Source organism: Corvus cornix, chromosome 9 (assembly GCF_000738735.6).
Source record: "Corvus cornix cornix isolate S_Up_H32 chromosome 9, ASM73873v5, whole genome shotgun sequence".
Classification (NCBI taxonomy): Eukaryota; Metazoa; Chordata; class Aves; order Passeriformes; family Corvidae; genus Corvus; species Corvus cornix.
Window position 1 is genome coordinate 1,570,768 of NC_046339.1, and position 16,893 is coordinate 1,587,660.

General features: G+C 52.2%; 2 protein-coding genes across 2 annotated transcripts; one reads left to right on the top strand and one right to left on the bottom strand.

Annotated features, from left to right (window-relative positions):
- The first annotated feature begins 347 nt into the window (after positions 1–347).
- On the top strand, positions 348–16,052 carry GFM1 (G elongation factor mitochondrial 1). Its single transcript, XM_039556864.1, has 18 exons — positions 348–479; positions 1,124–1,276; positions 1,577–1,709; positions 2,092–2,296; positions 2,974–3,090; positions 3,615–3,765; positions 4,098–4,252; positions 5,045–5,129; positions 5,773–5,910; positions 6,384–6,485; positions 6,574–6,630; positions 6,945–7,082; positions 7,761–7,843; positions 12,861–13,023; positions 13,824–13,968; positions 14,663–14,823; positions 15,306–15,359; positions 15,625–16,052. The coding sequence occupies exons 1-18, from the start codon at positions 426–428 to the stop codon at positions 15,754–15,756; spliced, it is 2,226 nt and encodes a 741-aa protein (XP_039412798.1). The 5' UTR covers positions 348–425; the 3' UTR covers positions 15,757–16,052.
- LXN (latexin) lies at positions 7,307–12,464 on the bottom strand. Its single transcript, XM_039556865.1, has 6 exons — positions 12,305–12,464; positions 11,242–11,304; positions 10,622–10,796; positions 9,917–10,053; positions 8,804–8,866; positions 7,307–8,140 (listed from the first exon to the last, which is right to left on the bottom strand). Exons 1-6 carry the CDS (start codon positions 12,431–12,433, stop codon positions 8,033–8,035), a joined length of 675 nt encoding a protein of 224 aa, XP_039412799.1. The 5' UTR covers positions 12,434–12,464; the 3' UTR covers positions 7,307–8,032.
- Positions 16,053–16,893: the final 841 nt, after the last annotated feature.

Here is a 16,893-nt window from a genome sequence, read left to right on the forward strand (position 1 = left end):
GTCCTGGCCTTGCCTTCCCCTTTCCCTGCACTTCTACCCCCCTGGGCCAGAGAGCTCCGCTCTCCAGTTGTTCTAATTCCTAATAATTCCCAAACTCCTGGGGCTGTGACCCCGCCGCCGATGCCGGTTTGGGTGAAATCCGCCCCTTTCACGCCGCAGCTGCGGAATTCCGCAATCCCCAGGGCTGGGTCAGGATCGCTCCGTGAGGGGATCAGCCCGAGGATGCTCCGGGCCGGGCTCGGTGGGAGCCTCCCCCTCCCATCCCGTCCCGGGGCTCCCGCCCGGAGCCGCCGCTGCCCTGAGGGGGCCGGGCTGGGCAGCGGCGCCTGCGCGGGGCCCCGGAAGAGGCGGGAGCGACCCGGGGCTGGAGCCGGGGCTGGAGCCGGCATTGGAGCCGGGAGCGGGGCCGGAGCGCAGCCGGGGCCATGCTCAAGGTGCTACGGGCCGGGCTGGCCCCGGGCCGCCCGCGGCACATCCAGGTACCGGCGGCGGGACCGGGCCGGGCCCGCATCAGAGGACGGTGCCGGAGGGAGGGGAGGGAGCCGGGAGCGGAAGGGATGGAGGGCGAGGAGCAGCCCCGGACGGGCCGCAGCAGCTGCGGGGAACGAGCAGCCTCGGTCACATGGATAGGGACAGGGAAACCGGGAATGTGCGGGACGGGCGTGGAGGGGCCGCGCGGGGTGCGGTGAGAGCTTCGAGGTGACCCTGGAAAGGCCGCTCGGCTTGAGGTGACCGATTCGCCGAGACTGACAGGAAAGCGTGGGGAAGCGGTTCGGCAGCTTATCCATGGGCACAGTGAATCCCAGGATCACTGAGGCTGGAAAAGCCCTCCAGGACCGTCGAGTCCGAGCGGTGCCTGATCCCCACTTTGTCCCCAGCCCAGAGCACTGAGTGCCACATCCAGGAATTCCTTGGACACCTCCAGGGATGGGTACTCCAAAGCTCCCTGGGCAGCCCCTGCCAAGGTTTGACCTCCCTTTCCACGGAGAAGCTCCTCTTGGTGTCCAACCTGAGCCTCCCCTGGCCCAGCTTCAGGCTGTTTCCCCTCGTCCCATTCCTCGTTGCCTGCAGGCTGTGTTGGATCCACTCCTGGCTGACCCAGCGACCTTCTCTTGCCTTGCAGCTCCTCCTGAGCTCCTGCAGGCACTGCTCCTCGGGGGTCCTTCCCAACGAGAGGATCCGCAACATCGGCATCTCGGCCCACATCGACTCTGGGAAGACGACGCTGACGGAGCGGATCCTGTTCTACACGGGCAGGATCGCGCAGATGCACGAGGTTGGGCTGAGCTCCCATCGAGGACTTGTGCACCTCCGCGTTGTGCTGCTTTTCCTCTCTGCATGAGGGATGGTGCTTGGTCCATAAGCATCCCTCCTGCACACAGAATCACAGAATCATGGAATGGTTTGGGTGGGAAGAGAGCTTAAAGCTCACCCATCCCACCCCCTGCCATGGGCAGGGACACCTCCCACTATCCCAGGCTGCTCCAAGCCCCATCCAACCTGGCCTTGGACCCTTCCAGGGATGGGGTGTGAATTCTTAGTAAACTCCTGGAACTAACCTTTTTTTTCTCCTAAGGTGAAAGGTAAGGATGGAGTTGGAGCTGTCATGGATTCCATGGAGCTGGAGCGACAGCGGGGCATCACCATCCAGTCTGCAGCCACTTACACCATGTGGAAGGACACCAACATCAACATCATCGACACGCCAGGTGAGGGCAGCTGGGAGCACCTGGGGATTGCTGCTCCTCAGGGATACAGGGGATGCGGTGCATCCTTGTGTCCCTTGTAACAGGACATGGAGTGATGGGTTCAAACTGGCAGAGCGTTGGATGGGATATTGGGAAGGTGTGGGGAGGCCCTGGGACAGGGTGCCCAGGGAAGCTGTGGCTGCCCCTGGCAGTGTCCAAGGCCAGGGACAGTGGGAGGTGTCCCTGCCCATGGCAGGGGTGGCACTGGATGGGATTTAAGGTCCCTTCCCACCCAAACCATCCCATGACCCTGTGCTCTGTCACTTGAGCTGATGTGACTCATTGTGATCCCCTTGGTTGTTGCTCCTTTCCAATGCATTTATCATTTCTATTTGTTATCCAGGACACGTGGACTTCACCATTGAAGTGGAGAGGTCTCTGAGGGTGCTGGATGGAGCCATCCTGGTTCTCTGTGCTGTGGGAGGTGTCCAGTGCCAGACCATCACTGTCAACAGGCAGATGAAGCGTTACAATGTCCCCTTCCTCACCTTCATCAACAAACTGGACAGGATGGGCTCCAACCCGGCCAGAGCAGTGCAGCAGCTCAGGTTTTTGGCATTTACAATGATTCCTGAAATCCCTTTCACATGGCAGGTCATTAGGAACAAAACTGGAAAAGCTTCTCTTGGGAGCTGCAGTTTGGAGAATTCCTGACTTGAGGTTAAATCCTGATCTGACCCAGAACAATCTCCTTTTTCTTAAAATACCCGAAATATCAGTGTCAGCCAAGACTTGTAGTGACCAAGAGCTGGGGTTTGATGTTTGTTTTGTTGGTGGAACTGTATCAGGACCCACTTTGAAAGCAGCCTCTTTGTTTTCCCTAGGTCCTGGTGCTGCTGAAATTCCAGCAGGGAGGTGACACAGGGTGATTTGGATTCCTGAGCCCTGCTTGCTCCCTACTCTTCCCTGCCCAATTTGATCCATAAAATAAACTCATGAATATTCATTAAGGGAGAAATAACTCCCTAATCAAGTAATCAATCTCCAGCTGGTTTCCCCTGCTGCCTTTCCCATGGGAGTTGCTCCCTGTGCCTGTTGGGATACAAAGGGCTGGAGCCCCAAACCACAGCTGGGTGATTTTTATCCATATTGGCACATCTGGGCACTGTCCAAAGGACAAAACACTGGGATTTTTTGGGAGGTGGATGATGCTCAAAGACCACCTGGAGCACACACATAGAAATTACTTTTTTCTTCAATATTTCCTGTTTTCCCCCTTTTTCAGATCCAAGTTGAAACACAATGCAGCTTTTGTTCAGATTCCAATTGGGCTGGAGGGAAACTTTAAAGGAATTATAGATCTCATTGAAGAAAAAGCAATCTACTTTGATGGGGCACTTGGGTAAGTCCTGGGAATTGCTTCTGTTTTAGCTGGAGCTGCTCTTTGCAGGAGGAATTCCTGCAGTTTCTCTTCAGAGTGGAAACCCAGCTCTCTGGAAATTTGGGACTGGGCTTGTGCTGGGGCTGAGGGTCCCCCTGCAGCTCCCCCAGTGCCCTGGGCCTGCAGGGAGCCCTGGGTGGGGGTGGCTGCAGCAGGAGTTGGTTGCTGTGAAGGGGTGGTGGCCATGCTTCCCACCTGGAGAAGCAGGAGACTGCTCCATAGGGGGATCTGGCAGCGTGTGTGGCTCCCTGGCGTGAAGATCAGGTGTGGGTGAGGCTGTTGGGAAGTTGTCCTGATCCCTGCAAGCTCCTGCCAGGCGTGGGAAGGCCTCTCCCACGTCAGAGATAACACGGTGATGCTCACAGGGGATTTTTTCCCAGGATCCACATGAAGGGTGGATTTTTCTCAGTCAGGGTGGCCACGCCAGTGGTGGGAAGGCTGATCCCAGTGGGACTCCTGGGGTCCCTGTGTGTGTGTGTGTGCAGGCAGACGCTGAGGTGTGAGGAGATCCCGGCCGAGCTGCGGGCCGAGGCTGTGGAGCGGCGGCAGGAGCTCATCGAGTGCGTGGCCAACGCCGACGAGCTCCTGGGGGAGCTCTTCCTGGAGGAGAAGATCCCCACGGCTGCCCAGCTGAAGGTACCTGCCCTGTGCTGGCTGTGCCCTCAGCTGGCTGTGTCCCTGTCCCCTCATTCCTGAATAAACACATCAGGAATTCTCGAAGGAGTTCTGTTCGCTGGAGTCGAGTCACCTCAGCTGAGCTCCAGTTCCCCCCAGGCAGGGCTCATTCCCAGGCTGGTTTTGCTTTGTGTTGGAAAGGATTCTGGAGAGCAGGTTTTGTGGGAAGCCCCTGTGCTGGGGGCTGTCCAGGGGACTGTGGGAGCAGCTCTTTGCTCCAGGAGGGGAGAAGCCCAGGAAAGGGAGGGAATCTGGGCTGTGCTGCAGGAGGAGCTCACAGGGACATTTTCCAGCTGGCAATCCGAAGGGCAACGCTGCAGAAATCCTTCACCCCCGTCCTCGTGGGAAGTGCTTTGAAGAACAAAGGGGTGCAGCCACTGCTGGATGCTGTCCTGGAATACCTTCCCAATCCCTCTGAGGTGGAGAACTACGCTCTGCTCAACCAGGGGTGAGTGCATCCAGCAGCAGCAGGAGTGTCCAGGGGCGGGCTTTGGAGCAGCCTGGGCTGTGGAAGGTGTCCCTGCCCGTGGCACTGGATGGGCTTTAAGGACCCTTCCCACCCAAACCGTTCCAGGATTCTATGGAACAGTTTCAAAGCAGGAAACATTCCCAACAGGATCCACAATTGTTTACCATTTGTATCAAACAGTGCCACCAGAATTTGGCACAAAGTCCAGAGCTCCTCTCTCATCTGAGGGTTACTCTCTGTACTGGGGATGTAACACACTCAGTGTTACACCTGGGCCATGACTGGGAGATCATTCTTTAGAATTGATGGCAGCCCTTAGAGCCAGGCCTGCCTGGAGGAGGGAGCACACCCCAAGTGGTGTTAATGGAGTTTTATTGTTAATGGTGTTTTATTCTTTTGGATGTGAATCCCAGAATCCCTGAGGCTGGAAGAGAGCTCCAGGATCGAGTCCAAGCTGTACCCGATGCCCGCCTTGTCCCCAGCCCAGAGCACTGAGTGCCACCTCCAGCCCTTCCTGGGACACCTCCAGGGATGGGCACTCCAAACCTCCCTGGGCAGCCCCTGCCAAGGCCTGAGCACCCTTTCCATGGGGAAATTCCTGCTGCTGTCCACCCTGAGCCTGCCCTGGCCCAGCCTGAGGCCGTTCCCTCTCCTGTCCCTGTTCCCTGGGAGCAGAGCCCAGCAAGACGTGTGAAGCAGAGCCAGTAAATGTTTAGAGGAGACTCCCATGTTGGTTCCTAACCTCAGCTCCCTCTCATCCCTGTTTTTAAGGGATTCTGAGGACCAAACCAAGTTCCTGTTGAACTCTGCTCGTGACAATTCCCAGCCTTTTATCGGCCTTGCCTTCAAACTGGAGGTGAGTCTCACTCTGCTCCTTCCCACAAGTCATGGAGAGAGTCCAGGTGGGGCTACCAAAACTTACCTGGAGCAGACTTGAAAATCAGTTCATATTGAAAATCAGTTCATATTTAACTTCAATTGAAATTTAACTTCTTTTTTAAAAAATGGCTTCAACCATAAAATCCACGAACGCTGCCGATTTGGAACTTTAGGATGGGTTCTGGACCTCAAATATTTCCTGGTTTTCTTATTTAAAACTTGAACGTTTAGGGGGTTGTTTGCTTAATTGAAATATTCTCAGGGAAAAATCCTGGGTTTGGAAACAATGGGATATGAGAGAGTCAGAGAGGGAAAAGTGCAGAGATTTAGGGAAGTAAGTTGTTTGCTACTTAGAGAGCAGCACCTCAGGATTCATGTGGAATATGGAAAATGGCTGGCCAAATTCCATGGTAATGCATGTCTCTGTTGGGAAGGTTTGGGAGGGATAAAATTGGTCCAGAAAATCACCAAATCCCATTGCAGAGCCAGGTGAAAGCTGTGAAAAATCTTTCATTCCCATGTGTAGCACGGGAACTCAAAGCACATTCAGTCAGTGCAGCTTGGAGCTGGGACTGATTCCCAGCGTTCTCAGAGCTGATTTTGGTGGAATCTCCTTGCAGGCTGGCAGGTTTGGGCAGCTGACCTACATGAGGGTGTACCAGGGGATGCTGAAGAAGTCAGATTACATCTACAACACCCGCACGGGGAAGAAGGTGCGGGTGCAGAGGCTTGTCCGGATGCACTCGGACAACATGGAGGTGAGTGGATCCCCAGGGATTGGCTGCCAGCCACTGGATAATCCTGGACGGGTCAGCACTGCCTGAAGCACAGCAGGGTGTTTGCTTCTTAACAACTTCGCTTCTTGTTTGATCCTAAACGAATCCAAACTGAGCCCTCCCTTTTGTCCTTTGGATAAAGAGGGAGATTTGCAGGGCATTTTATCCAAGCTGGAATTTTTAAAGGAGCTCAGTGTCAAGCTTTAAGACCCAGTGTTTATGGATATTCAATAATCCAGGTGTAGTTTGGATGCGAGGGAGAGACAGAATCCGTCCTGGAATGGTTTGGGATGGAAGGGGCCTTAAGGATCATCCAGCCCCAAGGGCAGGAACACCTTCCATAGACCAGGGTGCTCCAAGCTCCATCCAGCCTGGCCTTGGACACTTCCAGGGATGGGGCAGCCACTGCTTCTCTTATCCCAGCGTTGTCTGAACAGGAATTCTCCTTCCCTCAGGATGTAAATGAAGTTTATGCCGGGGACATCTGTGCCCTGTTTGGGATCGACTGTGCCAGCGGGGACACGTTCACGGATAAAACCAGCACTGACATCTCCATGGTGAGCCCCCCTTGCCCCGGCTGCCTCGGGCGCTGGGAGTCACCAGGATTTTGCTGTCATAACCATCCCCTCTTCCTTGGCCATGCAGGAATCCATCCACGTCCCTGATCCCGTCATTTCTGTGGCTATGAAGCCTTCCAACAAGGTAGGAGCCTTTGGATCAACCTCTTCTCCCTGAGTTCGTTCCCTCTGCTGCTTTGTGTTTTATGGAGCAGCCTAAGCACTGTTTCAAAGTGTTTCATCCCAAATATCCAAGATGTTATCCCTTGGATAACTCAGGGCTGGGTTGGATGGTGTCACTCAGCCAGAAACATGAACGTGAATAATAAAGAGTTAGAAATCTTCCATCAAATAACCCCGAAGAGCAGAAGTGCTCAGCAGTGGATAGGAAAACTTGAGGCTCTTTTCTTGGAATGATTGGTGGATGTTGAGTAAATCTCACCTCGTAATTCATTTCAGAATGACCTGGATAAATTTTCCAAAGGCCTGGGCCGCTTCACCAGGGAAGATCCCACTTTCAGGATCCACTTTGATGAGGAGAGCAAGGAGACCATCGTCTCTGGGATGGGGGAGCTGCACCTGGAAATCTATGCCCAGGTAATTTGGGAAGCAGATTCCATGGACTCTGCTTTTGCTTGCTTTTCCACTCTCCTCTTCCTCCTCCCTCTTCCTTCCAGCTGCTTAGGGAAAAGGTTAACTTTGGAAGGTTCTTTCTCTCCAGTGGTTCCATTTTGAAGGCTTATAAAAGGAAATTTTGCCTGGAATATTTGTAGGTTTTGGATCAAAGCCATTAAAAAAATGTATTAAACACTACACTTCGCTCTAGCAGCCTTGGCTTATAATTAATAGTAATAATTATAATTAGTTTCTACAGAAAAACCCTCTGTTTCTGTGGTTTTAAATGTATCATTCCCTAATAAAAGCTGGTGCAGGGAGAAGGGAGTAGTTAGAGGGATTTGTTTCATTCCAGCTGATGTCTGTATTTTAATCTGACACAAAAGATGGATCTTAAGTACTAACAGAATGAAGGAAAAGCAATTTTTGCCTTGAAAACCTGGAATTTTACTAGCATAATTAATGCTGTTTCCTTTTCCTGCCTCTGAAGCTGCAGGTCTTAAAGAAGTTGACAGTAAATAATTTTTTAATTAAAAAAAAAACCAACAAAAAGCCCCAAAAATCAATCCAACCCCCAACCCAGAAAGTGATTGATCCTGATTAAGTTAATAAATAATTCCCAGTGGAACAACCCTAATCACTGTGGGTTTTTTCCTGCAGCGAATGGAGAGGGAATATGGTTGTCCTTGCACCATGGGGAAGCCCAAAGTTGCCTTCAGGGAGAACATCTCTGCCCCTGTGCCGTGAGTATTCCTGCTGGGAATTACTGGATTGATGCACTTTGTTGTAGAGAAAGTCCCTTTGGAGTTCTCGGATCAGAAACATCCAGGAAAGTTGAATTTAATGTCTTTGTAGGGTGGTTGATTCCCACTCCCAGCACCTTCTGTGCCTCCTTCCAGCTGTGGGAGCTCCGGAGCTGCTTCCAGGGCTGCTCAGGTGTTCCCTGATCCCGGGGCGTGGCCGGGCTGGCGGCGATCCCGGGACACTCGGGCCCCGCGCTGGGGGTGCCACAGCAGGGTCAGCTCCCAGGGAATCACCTCCTGTGGGGCACACAGCACAGAGAACAACCCCTGCTTCCCCTCCCCAACCAGTCAGGAATTCTCTCCATGGAAAACTTAGGGATTAAACCACTGTGGATGCCCCAAGGGAACTGGGAGCGCCGGGAGCAGCGGAGCTGGAACTGGGAGGGAGATCCCTGGATTATTACAATCAAGAGCTTCTCTTCCCAATTTTCTGTGGGTTTCCTATGAAAATGCTTGCTCAGGTGCCAAAATTTGGATGGAGAGTAGCACAGGATGTAAATGCTGTTCTGGGAACCAGTTTCTGCTGGGGGTTACTGGGATTGACGGTGTCTCTGTACTGGGCCACCAGTGCTGTCCTGGGGCATGGAGGCATCCACAGCCCAGCTGGGATTGAGCCCAGCATCCAGGATGCTCCAGCTGCCTCTTCCCTTTATCCCTGCCCCCTGTGGCACTGGGATCTCCCAAGGGAGGGCTGTGAGGGGCCAGTTTTGAACCTCAGCCATTCCCAAGAAAGGCCAGAAAGAGCTGGAAATTGCTGCTGTTGTTCCTGGAATGCTGAGAGAGGCAGGGATGGGGACTCTGAGCTCACCCTGCAGGATCAGATCAGTGTCTGAGCTGGAGCTCACACAGCTGGGGTCTGAAAACACCCAAAAAAGGCTTTTTAGGAATAAAATTATTTACCTGGGACACCATTTCGTGGAGTAGAAGCACGTAGTCAAACTGAAGATCTTCATCACTTCTTTTCTGGAAAGACAGGATGAAAAGTGGTGAATTTGGGGATTCTCCCACCTCAGAAAAAGTGATTCAGTTCTCTGTGGTTACCACAAAAATTCCCTGATGGATTTCAGATAAAGCTGACAGCTCCTGCTAACAAATGAAGCAGGTGGAGCTCAGTCACTGTAACAAAACTAAAAGCTCCTGGTTTGAATTTCTGTGGACTCCAGAACTGCATTGGAGACACTGAATGTAAAGCCTAAAGCTGCTAATTCCTGCCTAAAAGAGACCATATCTACCAGGAATTCTTTGGGATAGGAGCACCTCACTCTACAAGGTGCCAGTGTAGCCCAAACAATCCCAAATAAAACTGTCAGTAGGATAAGGATGCTCCAGAGGCCTTACAGAGGGTGACAGTCAGGGATTCTGAGTGACAAAATAACCCCTGCCCTTTGGAATAGACTCTTTTCCTATGTTTTTCAGGGAAAAAGGGACAAAATTACCTAGGAGGGATGGCAGCTGTGTTAAGAGTTATTTGTCTCCTTTATCCTTAAATTTGTTAAAGAAGAGTTGAAAACCTTGAGATCTCACTGGTGCACAGCCTTGCAGCAGCTGTGAATTCTCTAAGGTGCCATCAGAGGGAGCAAAACATTCACAAATCCTGCTCCCACAAGGAATTCTGTCTTTCCTTCATACCCAGAACTTCCTGGGAGTTCAGTGTCTGTTCAGAGTGGGTTTTCTAAATACTAAATCCCACTGCTTTTTCCTGGCTCCCATGGAAAACTGCCTTGAATTTAAAGCTGGTGATCACTTTAGGAGTTAAGAATAACTCCGAATTTATTTTCTCCAAGAGAACACAGGAAAACTGGGAGAATCTATAGAATTCTGTTAATTTTTTGTCCTTGCCACAAGTCTTTAGCTCTTAAATATTTCCCATGGAGAGCCAAGGCCAGGCTGGATGGGCTTGGAGCCACCCGGGCTATGGAAGGTGTCCCTGCCCATGCAGGGGGGGAATGGGATGAGCTTTAAGGTCCCTCCAGCCCAGCCCAGTCTGGGATTCTGTGCCTGCTGGTAACTCACCACTTGCTTCACGTGTTTGACTTGGGCAAGGTGGAACTTGGTGTTTTCAGTGGAATTCTGCCAGATCACGTAGCCAGAGGCCGCCCAGGCCAGCAGGTGGATGGGCTCCAGCTCTGGGGGAACGTTCCCGTGGCTGTCTGGAACCAAAATAAACACTGGATGTTAAAGAGAGCTGTTAACAGAACATTATCACCTCCCACAGGGCTCGCTGCTGCAGTCCCTCCTGTCACACAACCTTCCACAGCAATTGGAAGAGCTGCTCCATCACCACAGAGTTCTCCTCCCACTTCACAGAATCCTGCAATGGTTTGGGTGGGAAAGGACCTTAAATCCAGTTCTGTGCCACCTGTGCCATGGGCAGGGACACTTCCACTATTCCAGGGTGTTCAGAGCTCCATCCAGCCTGGCCTTGGACACTGCCAGGGTGTTCTCCTCCACCTTTTTCTCCTAACATGAATTCCAGCAGGTCTCGAAGGCAGGGGTTGAGGTGAGAGCAGACCCTCGTTGCACATTTGGGGTGTTGGATGTGCTGTGCCAGGGACGCCCTCAGAGTGAGCAGGAGGGGGTGACAGTGCCAGGTGCTTTTCCAGAACAGTCCCATTCAGAATTAGGAATAAATGCAGTGGTTGTGATTGGCAGAGCCCAAAAAGAGACAGGGAAAAGCAGCAGCTGGTGCTCAGAGCAGGGTGAAGGCCTGGGTTGTACCTGGGATGTTCTCAGCCACAAGCTCCTTTTCCAGGCTCCTGATTCGAGTGTAGAACTCCTTATCTGCTTCCTCTGTGCTCCTCAGTTCTCCTTGCACTGTGACCTGCACATCTGGAGCCCTGCTTTTGCTGCCCAGGTGATACAGAACCTCAGCAGTGCAGTTCACAGTCCTGTCCTGTTGCAGAGTTAATTATGTGCATTATTATCTGATGAAATACATGTATAACCAGGGTAATTTGCACTTCTAAAAACGTCATTTTTATGTAGTTGCTGTTCTCTGAGTAAGGCCCATGGAGATGTGTGATTATTTAAGACAAGGTTAAATTCATGGCATTTCTGTGAACGTTTAAGGGTGGGATTTGCTTTCTGCAGGGATGGAAGGGCAGTGGCTGGGGTGCAGAATGTCCCTTGTGCTGTTCAGTTGGAGCTGAGTGACACTGAAATGTTCTTGTCGTCCCTGCAGCACTGTGTGGTGGTGCAGTGGAAGGTACATGGGTTCCTTTTTGGTTGAAATTCAGCCTTTTTTGGCCTGATTGGCAGTATAGAAAAATCAGGAACACAGTTGCAAGTGTTATTAAGTGCTGTGTTACAGAGTGTGTAATTAAACCAGCCTGACTCACTTTGTCCAGGACATCTTCCAGCTCCAGTTCCAGGTAGTACTTGTGCCCAACATCATCGATGTCCTAAAGCAAGGAACACATTAATTTATTTTGGCAGCTGTTGAATGGCTGCATCCTGGACAAAATCAGAGAATCCCAGCATGGTTTGGGTTGGGAGGGACCTTAAATCCCATCCAGTCCCACCCACCTCCCACTATCCCAGGCTGCTCCAAGTCCCATCCAGTCTGGCCTTGGACACTGCCAGGGATGGGCAACCTGTGCCAGCGCCTCTCCACCCTCATTTCTAACCTTGAACACCCCTGAGTTGCCGTTTTTTGGGCTCCTGTGTGATTCTGTCCAAGAATTTGCTGCATGGTTAAATACTCATCTAAAAGCCTTCAGTGCTTCCTTCTATTAAGTCCATTTTGCAGGTTATCATGAATTGAATCATGCCCTGTATTTTTTTGGCTATAAAGAAGGGAGCAGCTGGGGTTTGCTGTACCCCTTGTTTTGGGAGGGGGGTTTGCTGTGCCCCTCTTGTGCCAGTGTCCCTGCAAACCCAGGGCAGGGCTGAGCTGTGTCCTGGCCCCGACAAACCCAGCACCCTCCTCCTCCCTGGGACGTTCCTGCGGGCCCGGTGCCGTGCCCTGGGCAGGGCTCCCTGGGCGGTGCTGTCACCGCGGGTGACACACGGGGTGTGTTTGCATTGCTGACCCGCCCGTGGTGGCCGTGACACCGAGCTCCTCCCGGGACCCCCAGGTGGGCACAGCCGGTGTCACCCCCGCGGTGACACACTCCCGGAGGGGCTGGGCTTGGAAGGGACCTTTGGATGTGATCCAGTCCAACCCCCCCGCCCAGGCAGGGTCACCTGGAGCGGGTGGCACCGGGACGCGTCCGGCGGGGGTTGGGATGTCCCCAAAGCGGGACACTCCACGGCTCCTGGGCTGCTCCCCGGTGCTCTGCCCGCTCCCTGGGAAGCAGCCCTTGCCGGCGCGGGGGTGGCGGCTCCCGTGCTGATTCCCGTGCTGTTCCCGGGGTGATTCCCGTGGCGTTCCCGGTCCCGTCCCGGTCCCTCCCCGCTCACCTGGCGCCGGGCGCGGCGCAGCGCCCGCAGCTCCAGCCCCCGCCCGGGGCCGCCCCGCAGGTACCGCAGGTAGCCCACGGCCACGGCCGCGGCCCGGCCGGCCGGGAAGTGGCTCGGAGGCAGCTCCATGGCCAGGGAGCCGCTTCCTCCTCCCGCAGGAAGCGCCCGGGCGGGGCCGGAGCGAGCGGGGCGGCTCCGAGCCGCGGGACGGGGCGGGTGCTGCGGGGGCAGCGCATCCCTGCGGGCCGCACGGGATAGCGTTTAAACAGCGTTGGGTGGGCTACTGGGAGTAAATCCTTCCCTCTCAGGGTGAGGAGGCCGTGGCACAGGTTTTCCAGGGAAGTTGTGGCCGCTCCATCCCTCGAAGTGTCCAGGTCGGACGGGGCTTGAAGCAACCTGGGATAGTGGAAGGTGTCCCTGCCCGTGGAACCTTTAAATTCCCTTCCAACTCAGACCAGTCTGTGATTCTCTGAAATGCAGAATGGGAATGTTTTCCATAGAAAGCTGTGGTTTGTGTCACGGGTAACGTGGTGTTTGGGGGATTGTTGGGGTTTAGGTTTGAGTTCACCCACAAGAAGCAGTCGGGAGGAGCAGGCCAGTACGGCAAAGTGATCGGAGTGCTGGAGCCCTTGGATCCACAGGACTTCACCAAACTGGAATTTGAGGACAGAACCATTGGCACAAATATTCCCAAACAGTTCGTGCCTGCTGTGGAAAAGGTACAGACCTCTGTCTGTGATACAGAAAATCCTGATTCCCATTGTTTTCCTGCAATACCATCCACATTTACTGTGCCTACTTTCCCCAGGAAAGGAGGCTTCTCCCGTTGCTCCAGTGGCAGCAGGATCACAGTTGTGTGGTTTTACTTCATGTCTTGCATTCCTGGGGTTTCCAGTTAATTCGGGAGCTGCTGTGTGTTTTCTTTGGTGGTGTGTGCTGGCTCTGGCTCCCTTGCAGTGCCTCCTTTTCTTACAGTCAGAGCCTCCTGCTCAAGCTGCTTTTTCTTGGCCTCTTCTGCTTCTGGCTGTGGCCCCACAATTCTCCTCCTAACCCCAAAATATGTAACTTTTTCAGTGACTTCTCTGAGGCCAATTATGGAGAAACTGTAATTAAGCTGCATTTCCTGCCACAGTTCCCAAATTCTCTTTATCCCCTCTGTGACTGTCTCACTGTATAATTTATCACACACTACTTTAATTAACCTACCAACATCTTGGAATTCCTGTAATAACCTACAGTTATTCCTTCGTTTTTCCATGAGGCAACAGTTAAAGATTTTTTTGCAAAATCCTGAAAAAACCATGGTCTTAAAGAAATGTTGTTCTCCAGGCAAGAGCTCTTTCCACACAGAGCATTCTTTTGGGGTTTGGCCATAGAATCCCTTAAAAAGGCAAGTGCTGAGGACATTTTTTCCTTGTCCTGAGATTTTTATTTGTAAAAAGTATCAAACTGAGGTGCCAGACACTGACAGTGCAGGGTCTCCAGATCCCTGCTGGTGACTTTGAGCTGTCATTGCCAGGGATTCCGAGATGCCTGTGAGAAGGGTCTGGTGTCGGGACACAGGATCTCCGGAGTGCGTTTCGTGCTGGAAGATGGTGCCCATCACATGGTGGACTCCAACGAGATCTCCTTCATCAGGGCTGGAGAGGGAGCCCTGAAACAAGGTACAGGCTCCTCCTTGGAATGGGTCCTGCTGGCTGGGGTGGGTATCCTTCCATCCTTCCATCCATCCTTCCATCCATCCTTCCATCCATCCTTCCATCCCTCCATCCTTCCATCCATCCATCCATCCCTTCATCCCTCCATCCCTCCACCCAAAGTCTGGCCAGTTGCATGGAGCAGAACATGTACAAGAGTTTACAGAATCTCTGAGGGAGGCACGATAATTCCTGTGGTTGTACAAAGGAAATCCTGTTTCCCTAGAATTCAGTACAGCAACACCACCAGCTTCATCCTTACAGGGTAGGAAGAGAATATTTGGTCAAACTGGGCCTTTTTTTAGGAAAAAGTCTTTCACTGAAGGAGAGGTTAAACACTGCAAGGGGCTGCCCTGGGAAGTGGTGGAGTCACAATCCCTGGAGGTGCTCAGCCAACGTGTGGATGTGGCATTTCACAGTGTGGTTTGGTGGGCACGGTGCCATCAGCCAAAGGTTGGTTGTCCAGCCTTAGTGGTTCTGTGGTTATGGTTCCAGGATTGAAAGGCCTGGAGCTGGAATTCCATGTAGGTGATCACGGATTTCCCTCACTGATGGAACACCTGGCATTACCCATGAACTGTTTGTTGCTGTGCATGGGAGCAGCTTGCCTTACACCAGGCTCACCTTTGGTGGTGCATTCTTTATTCCATTCTTTCCCCAGCCATGGAAAACGCCGCCGTGCGCATCCTGGAGCCCATCATGGCCGTGGAGGTGATGGCTCCCTCAGAATTCCAGGGAGCAGTGATAGCTGGGATCAACCGCCGGCACGGCGTGATCACGGGCCAGGATGGCTCGGAGGGATACTTCACTGTCTATGCTGAGGTCTGTGGTGCTCTGCTCCTCACCTCTCTCCTTTCCAGGTGTTTGATTCCATTGTTTTCCGCAGTTTATACGGATACAGCTGTAGGTCAACTCAATTTCAGCGTTCCTTCTTTTATGTCCCTTCTACAAACCTGTGTTTTCCTGCTGGGTGGGGGGCTCAGGACAACCACACCCTGTGGCCTTTCTGCTTCCCAAATTATCCTTGGAGGAATGTCTGGAGGTACCTCAAACCTTGCTGGTTGACTCATCACCGAGTTTGGGATATTCCAGTTCCTGGTGCACTCAAACTCTCAGATTCTTGCAGTTTCCTGCTGCAAACACATTGCAAATATAAATTAATTAAAATAACAGGTACTTTGCAACAGCAGATCATTAAATCAGAACTATTTATAGACCTTGATATCATAATTGGGATTAATTAGCTGATAGCCCAAAACTGATGGAAAAATACCTTATTACAAGCAGATATGTTTGGATTGTAGGTGCCTCTGAACGATATGTTTGGATATGCCTCCGAGCTGAGGTCTTGCACAGAGGTGAGTCCTCCTGCTCCTTTTTGCTAAAACGTGTTTAATTCTGTAAATTTGGGTTAATTGGAGCATCACATCCATGGCACCTGCAGCACGGGATCAAAATCAAACCAGAGCTCTGCAATTCCTGGCCAAACAATCCTTCTGTACCTGAGGAGTTTTGTTTGGGTGGGATTGTAAAGGATCCCTGGGCGTTACTTCACAGACAGGGGCTGTGTGCTCAGCAGGATTGCACGTGGCCCATCCTCACTTTCTTTTCCCAACTCTGCAGGGAAAAGGGGAATATACCATGGAATACTCCAAATACCACCCGTGTTCAGCCAGCACTCAGGAGGAAATAATCAACAAATACCTGGAAGCAACAGGGAGACTTCCTGCCAAAAAGGGCAAAGCCAAGAGCTGATCATATTCCTCTGGAGTCCACTGAACAGTTTTTCCCAGTCTTCTCCAACACCTCGCTTTTCCAAGCCATGGAAGCAGCCCAGGCTGGCTGGGTAAGGTGGGCTCCAGTGGGATTTGGACTTGGAATTTTATCCTAAAGCCTTTCCTGTGGGGTGTTGTCAGAAGCACCAGGGGATCCCCATGGCATTGCTCACATGTTAACGCTGTTGTAACAAATAGATGTTAAAACTTGGCTGATGATTTGCTTGAGAGTTGTCTTAATTGAGATCTATTAAAATCATTCTATTTTTTACTTGATACCTCATTATTTTGTAATTAGGTTAGCTCCTGGTTTGGGAATGTTAAGCCAGGTGAGAGCTGCTGGACAGGCACGGGGAGTGGGGCATGGCACGTGGTGCTCCAGCTTCCCTCCAGGGAACAGATGGAATTTTTCCCTCCAAATCCTTCAGAAATGGCACAGGATCCTCCAAAGTCTCAACCCGCTGGGCAAAAGCAACTGGCTTGTCACCAAATCCACTTTCACTGGTGGCACAGGGATGGAGCAGAATTGCCAAGGATGTGGGAAGGAGCTGACTCTTCCCAAAGCTGGGAACAGCATGGAATTATTGTGTGGGCTTGGTGATGTGGATTTAATGGGCTTGGGGTGTGGGTTCATGGTATGGGCTTGGCTTTCAGCTCTTGGTTAGAAATCCAAACCAAAGATCCCTTTTCCCAGAATGTCACAATCCAGAGACTGTGTTGCAGCTGATGCTCAGCTTGGGAATCACTTGACTTTGCTGACTCACAGCAGAGACAAAACAAGGGGGTTAGGTGAGAAGATATTCCCATAATTCTGTATTTATAATTATCCCCAGAATGTCCACGTTGAATGTTCCTTCCTCCTTCCTGCCCTACTCAGCTGAGAAGTGTTTTTGCAGATTCCAGTAAACAGGGAGCGAAATTCCAGTTCAAACCCAGCGACATTCCTGGCACAGGACCGGGGTTGATGGCTCCCAGACAGAAACAACTGGAGCAGCCAGGCTGCTTCTCCTCACGGAAAGACTGGGAAAATGAATTATGTAAACCTTGGGAAAGGGTTTGGCAGGGCCTGGAGCTGCTGCTGGATCCCAGGCGAGATGCGGGGTATCCGTGTGGTGCT

What these genes read in the sequence shown, in the direction of transcription:
- GFM1 (XM_039556864.1), top strand. Translation starts at nt 426, where the DNA reads ATGCTCAAGGTGCTACGGGCCGGGCTGGCCCCGGGCCGCCCGCGGCAC. An exon ending in ACCTGGAAATCTATGCCCAG is followed by an intron (nt 7,083 to 7,760) that starts GTAATTTGGGAA and finishes TTTTTCCTGCAG; the next exon opens with CGAATGGAGAGGGAATATGG. An exon ending in AACATCTCTGCCCCTGTGCC is followed by an intron (nt 7,844 to 12,860) that starts GTGAGTATTCCT and finishes GTTGGGGTTTAG; the next exon opens with GTTTGAGTTCACCCACAAGA.
- LXN (XM_039556865.1), bottom strand. Translation starts at nt 12,433, where the DNA reads ATGGAGCTGCCTCCGAGCCACTTCCCGGCCGGCCGGGCCGCGGCCGTG. An exon ending in TGGAAGATGTCCTGGACAAA is followed by an intron (nt 10,797 to 11,241) that starts GTGAGTCAGGCT and finishes ACTCTGCAACAG; the next exon opens with GACAGGACTGTGAACTGCAC. An exon ending in TCAAACACGTGAAGCAAGTG is followed by an intron (nt 8,867 to 9,916) that starts GTGAGTTACCAG and finishes CTGTCTTTCCAG; the next exon opens with AAAAGAAGTGATGAAGATCT.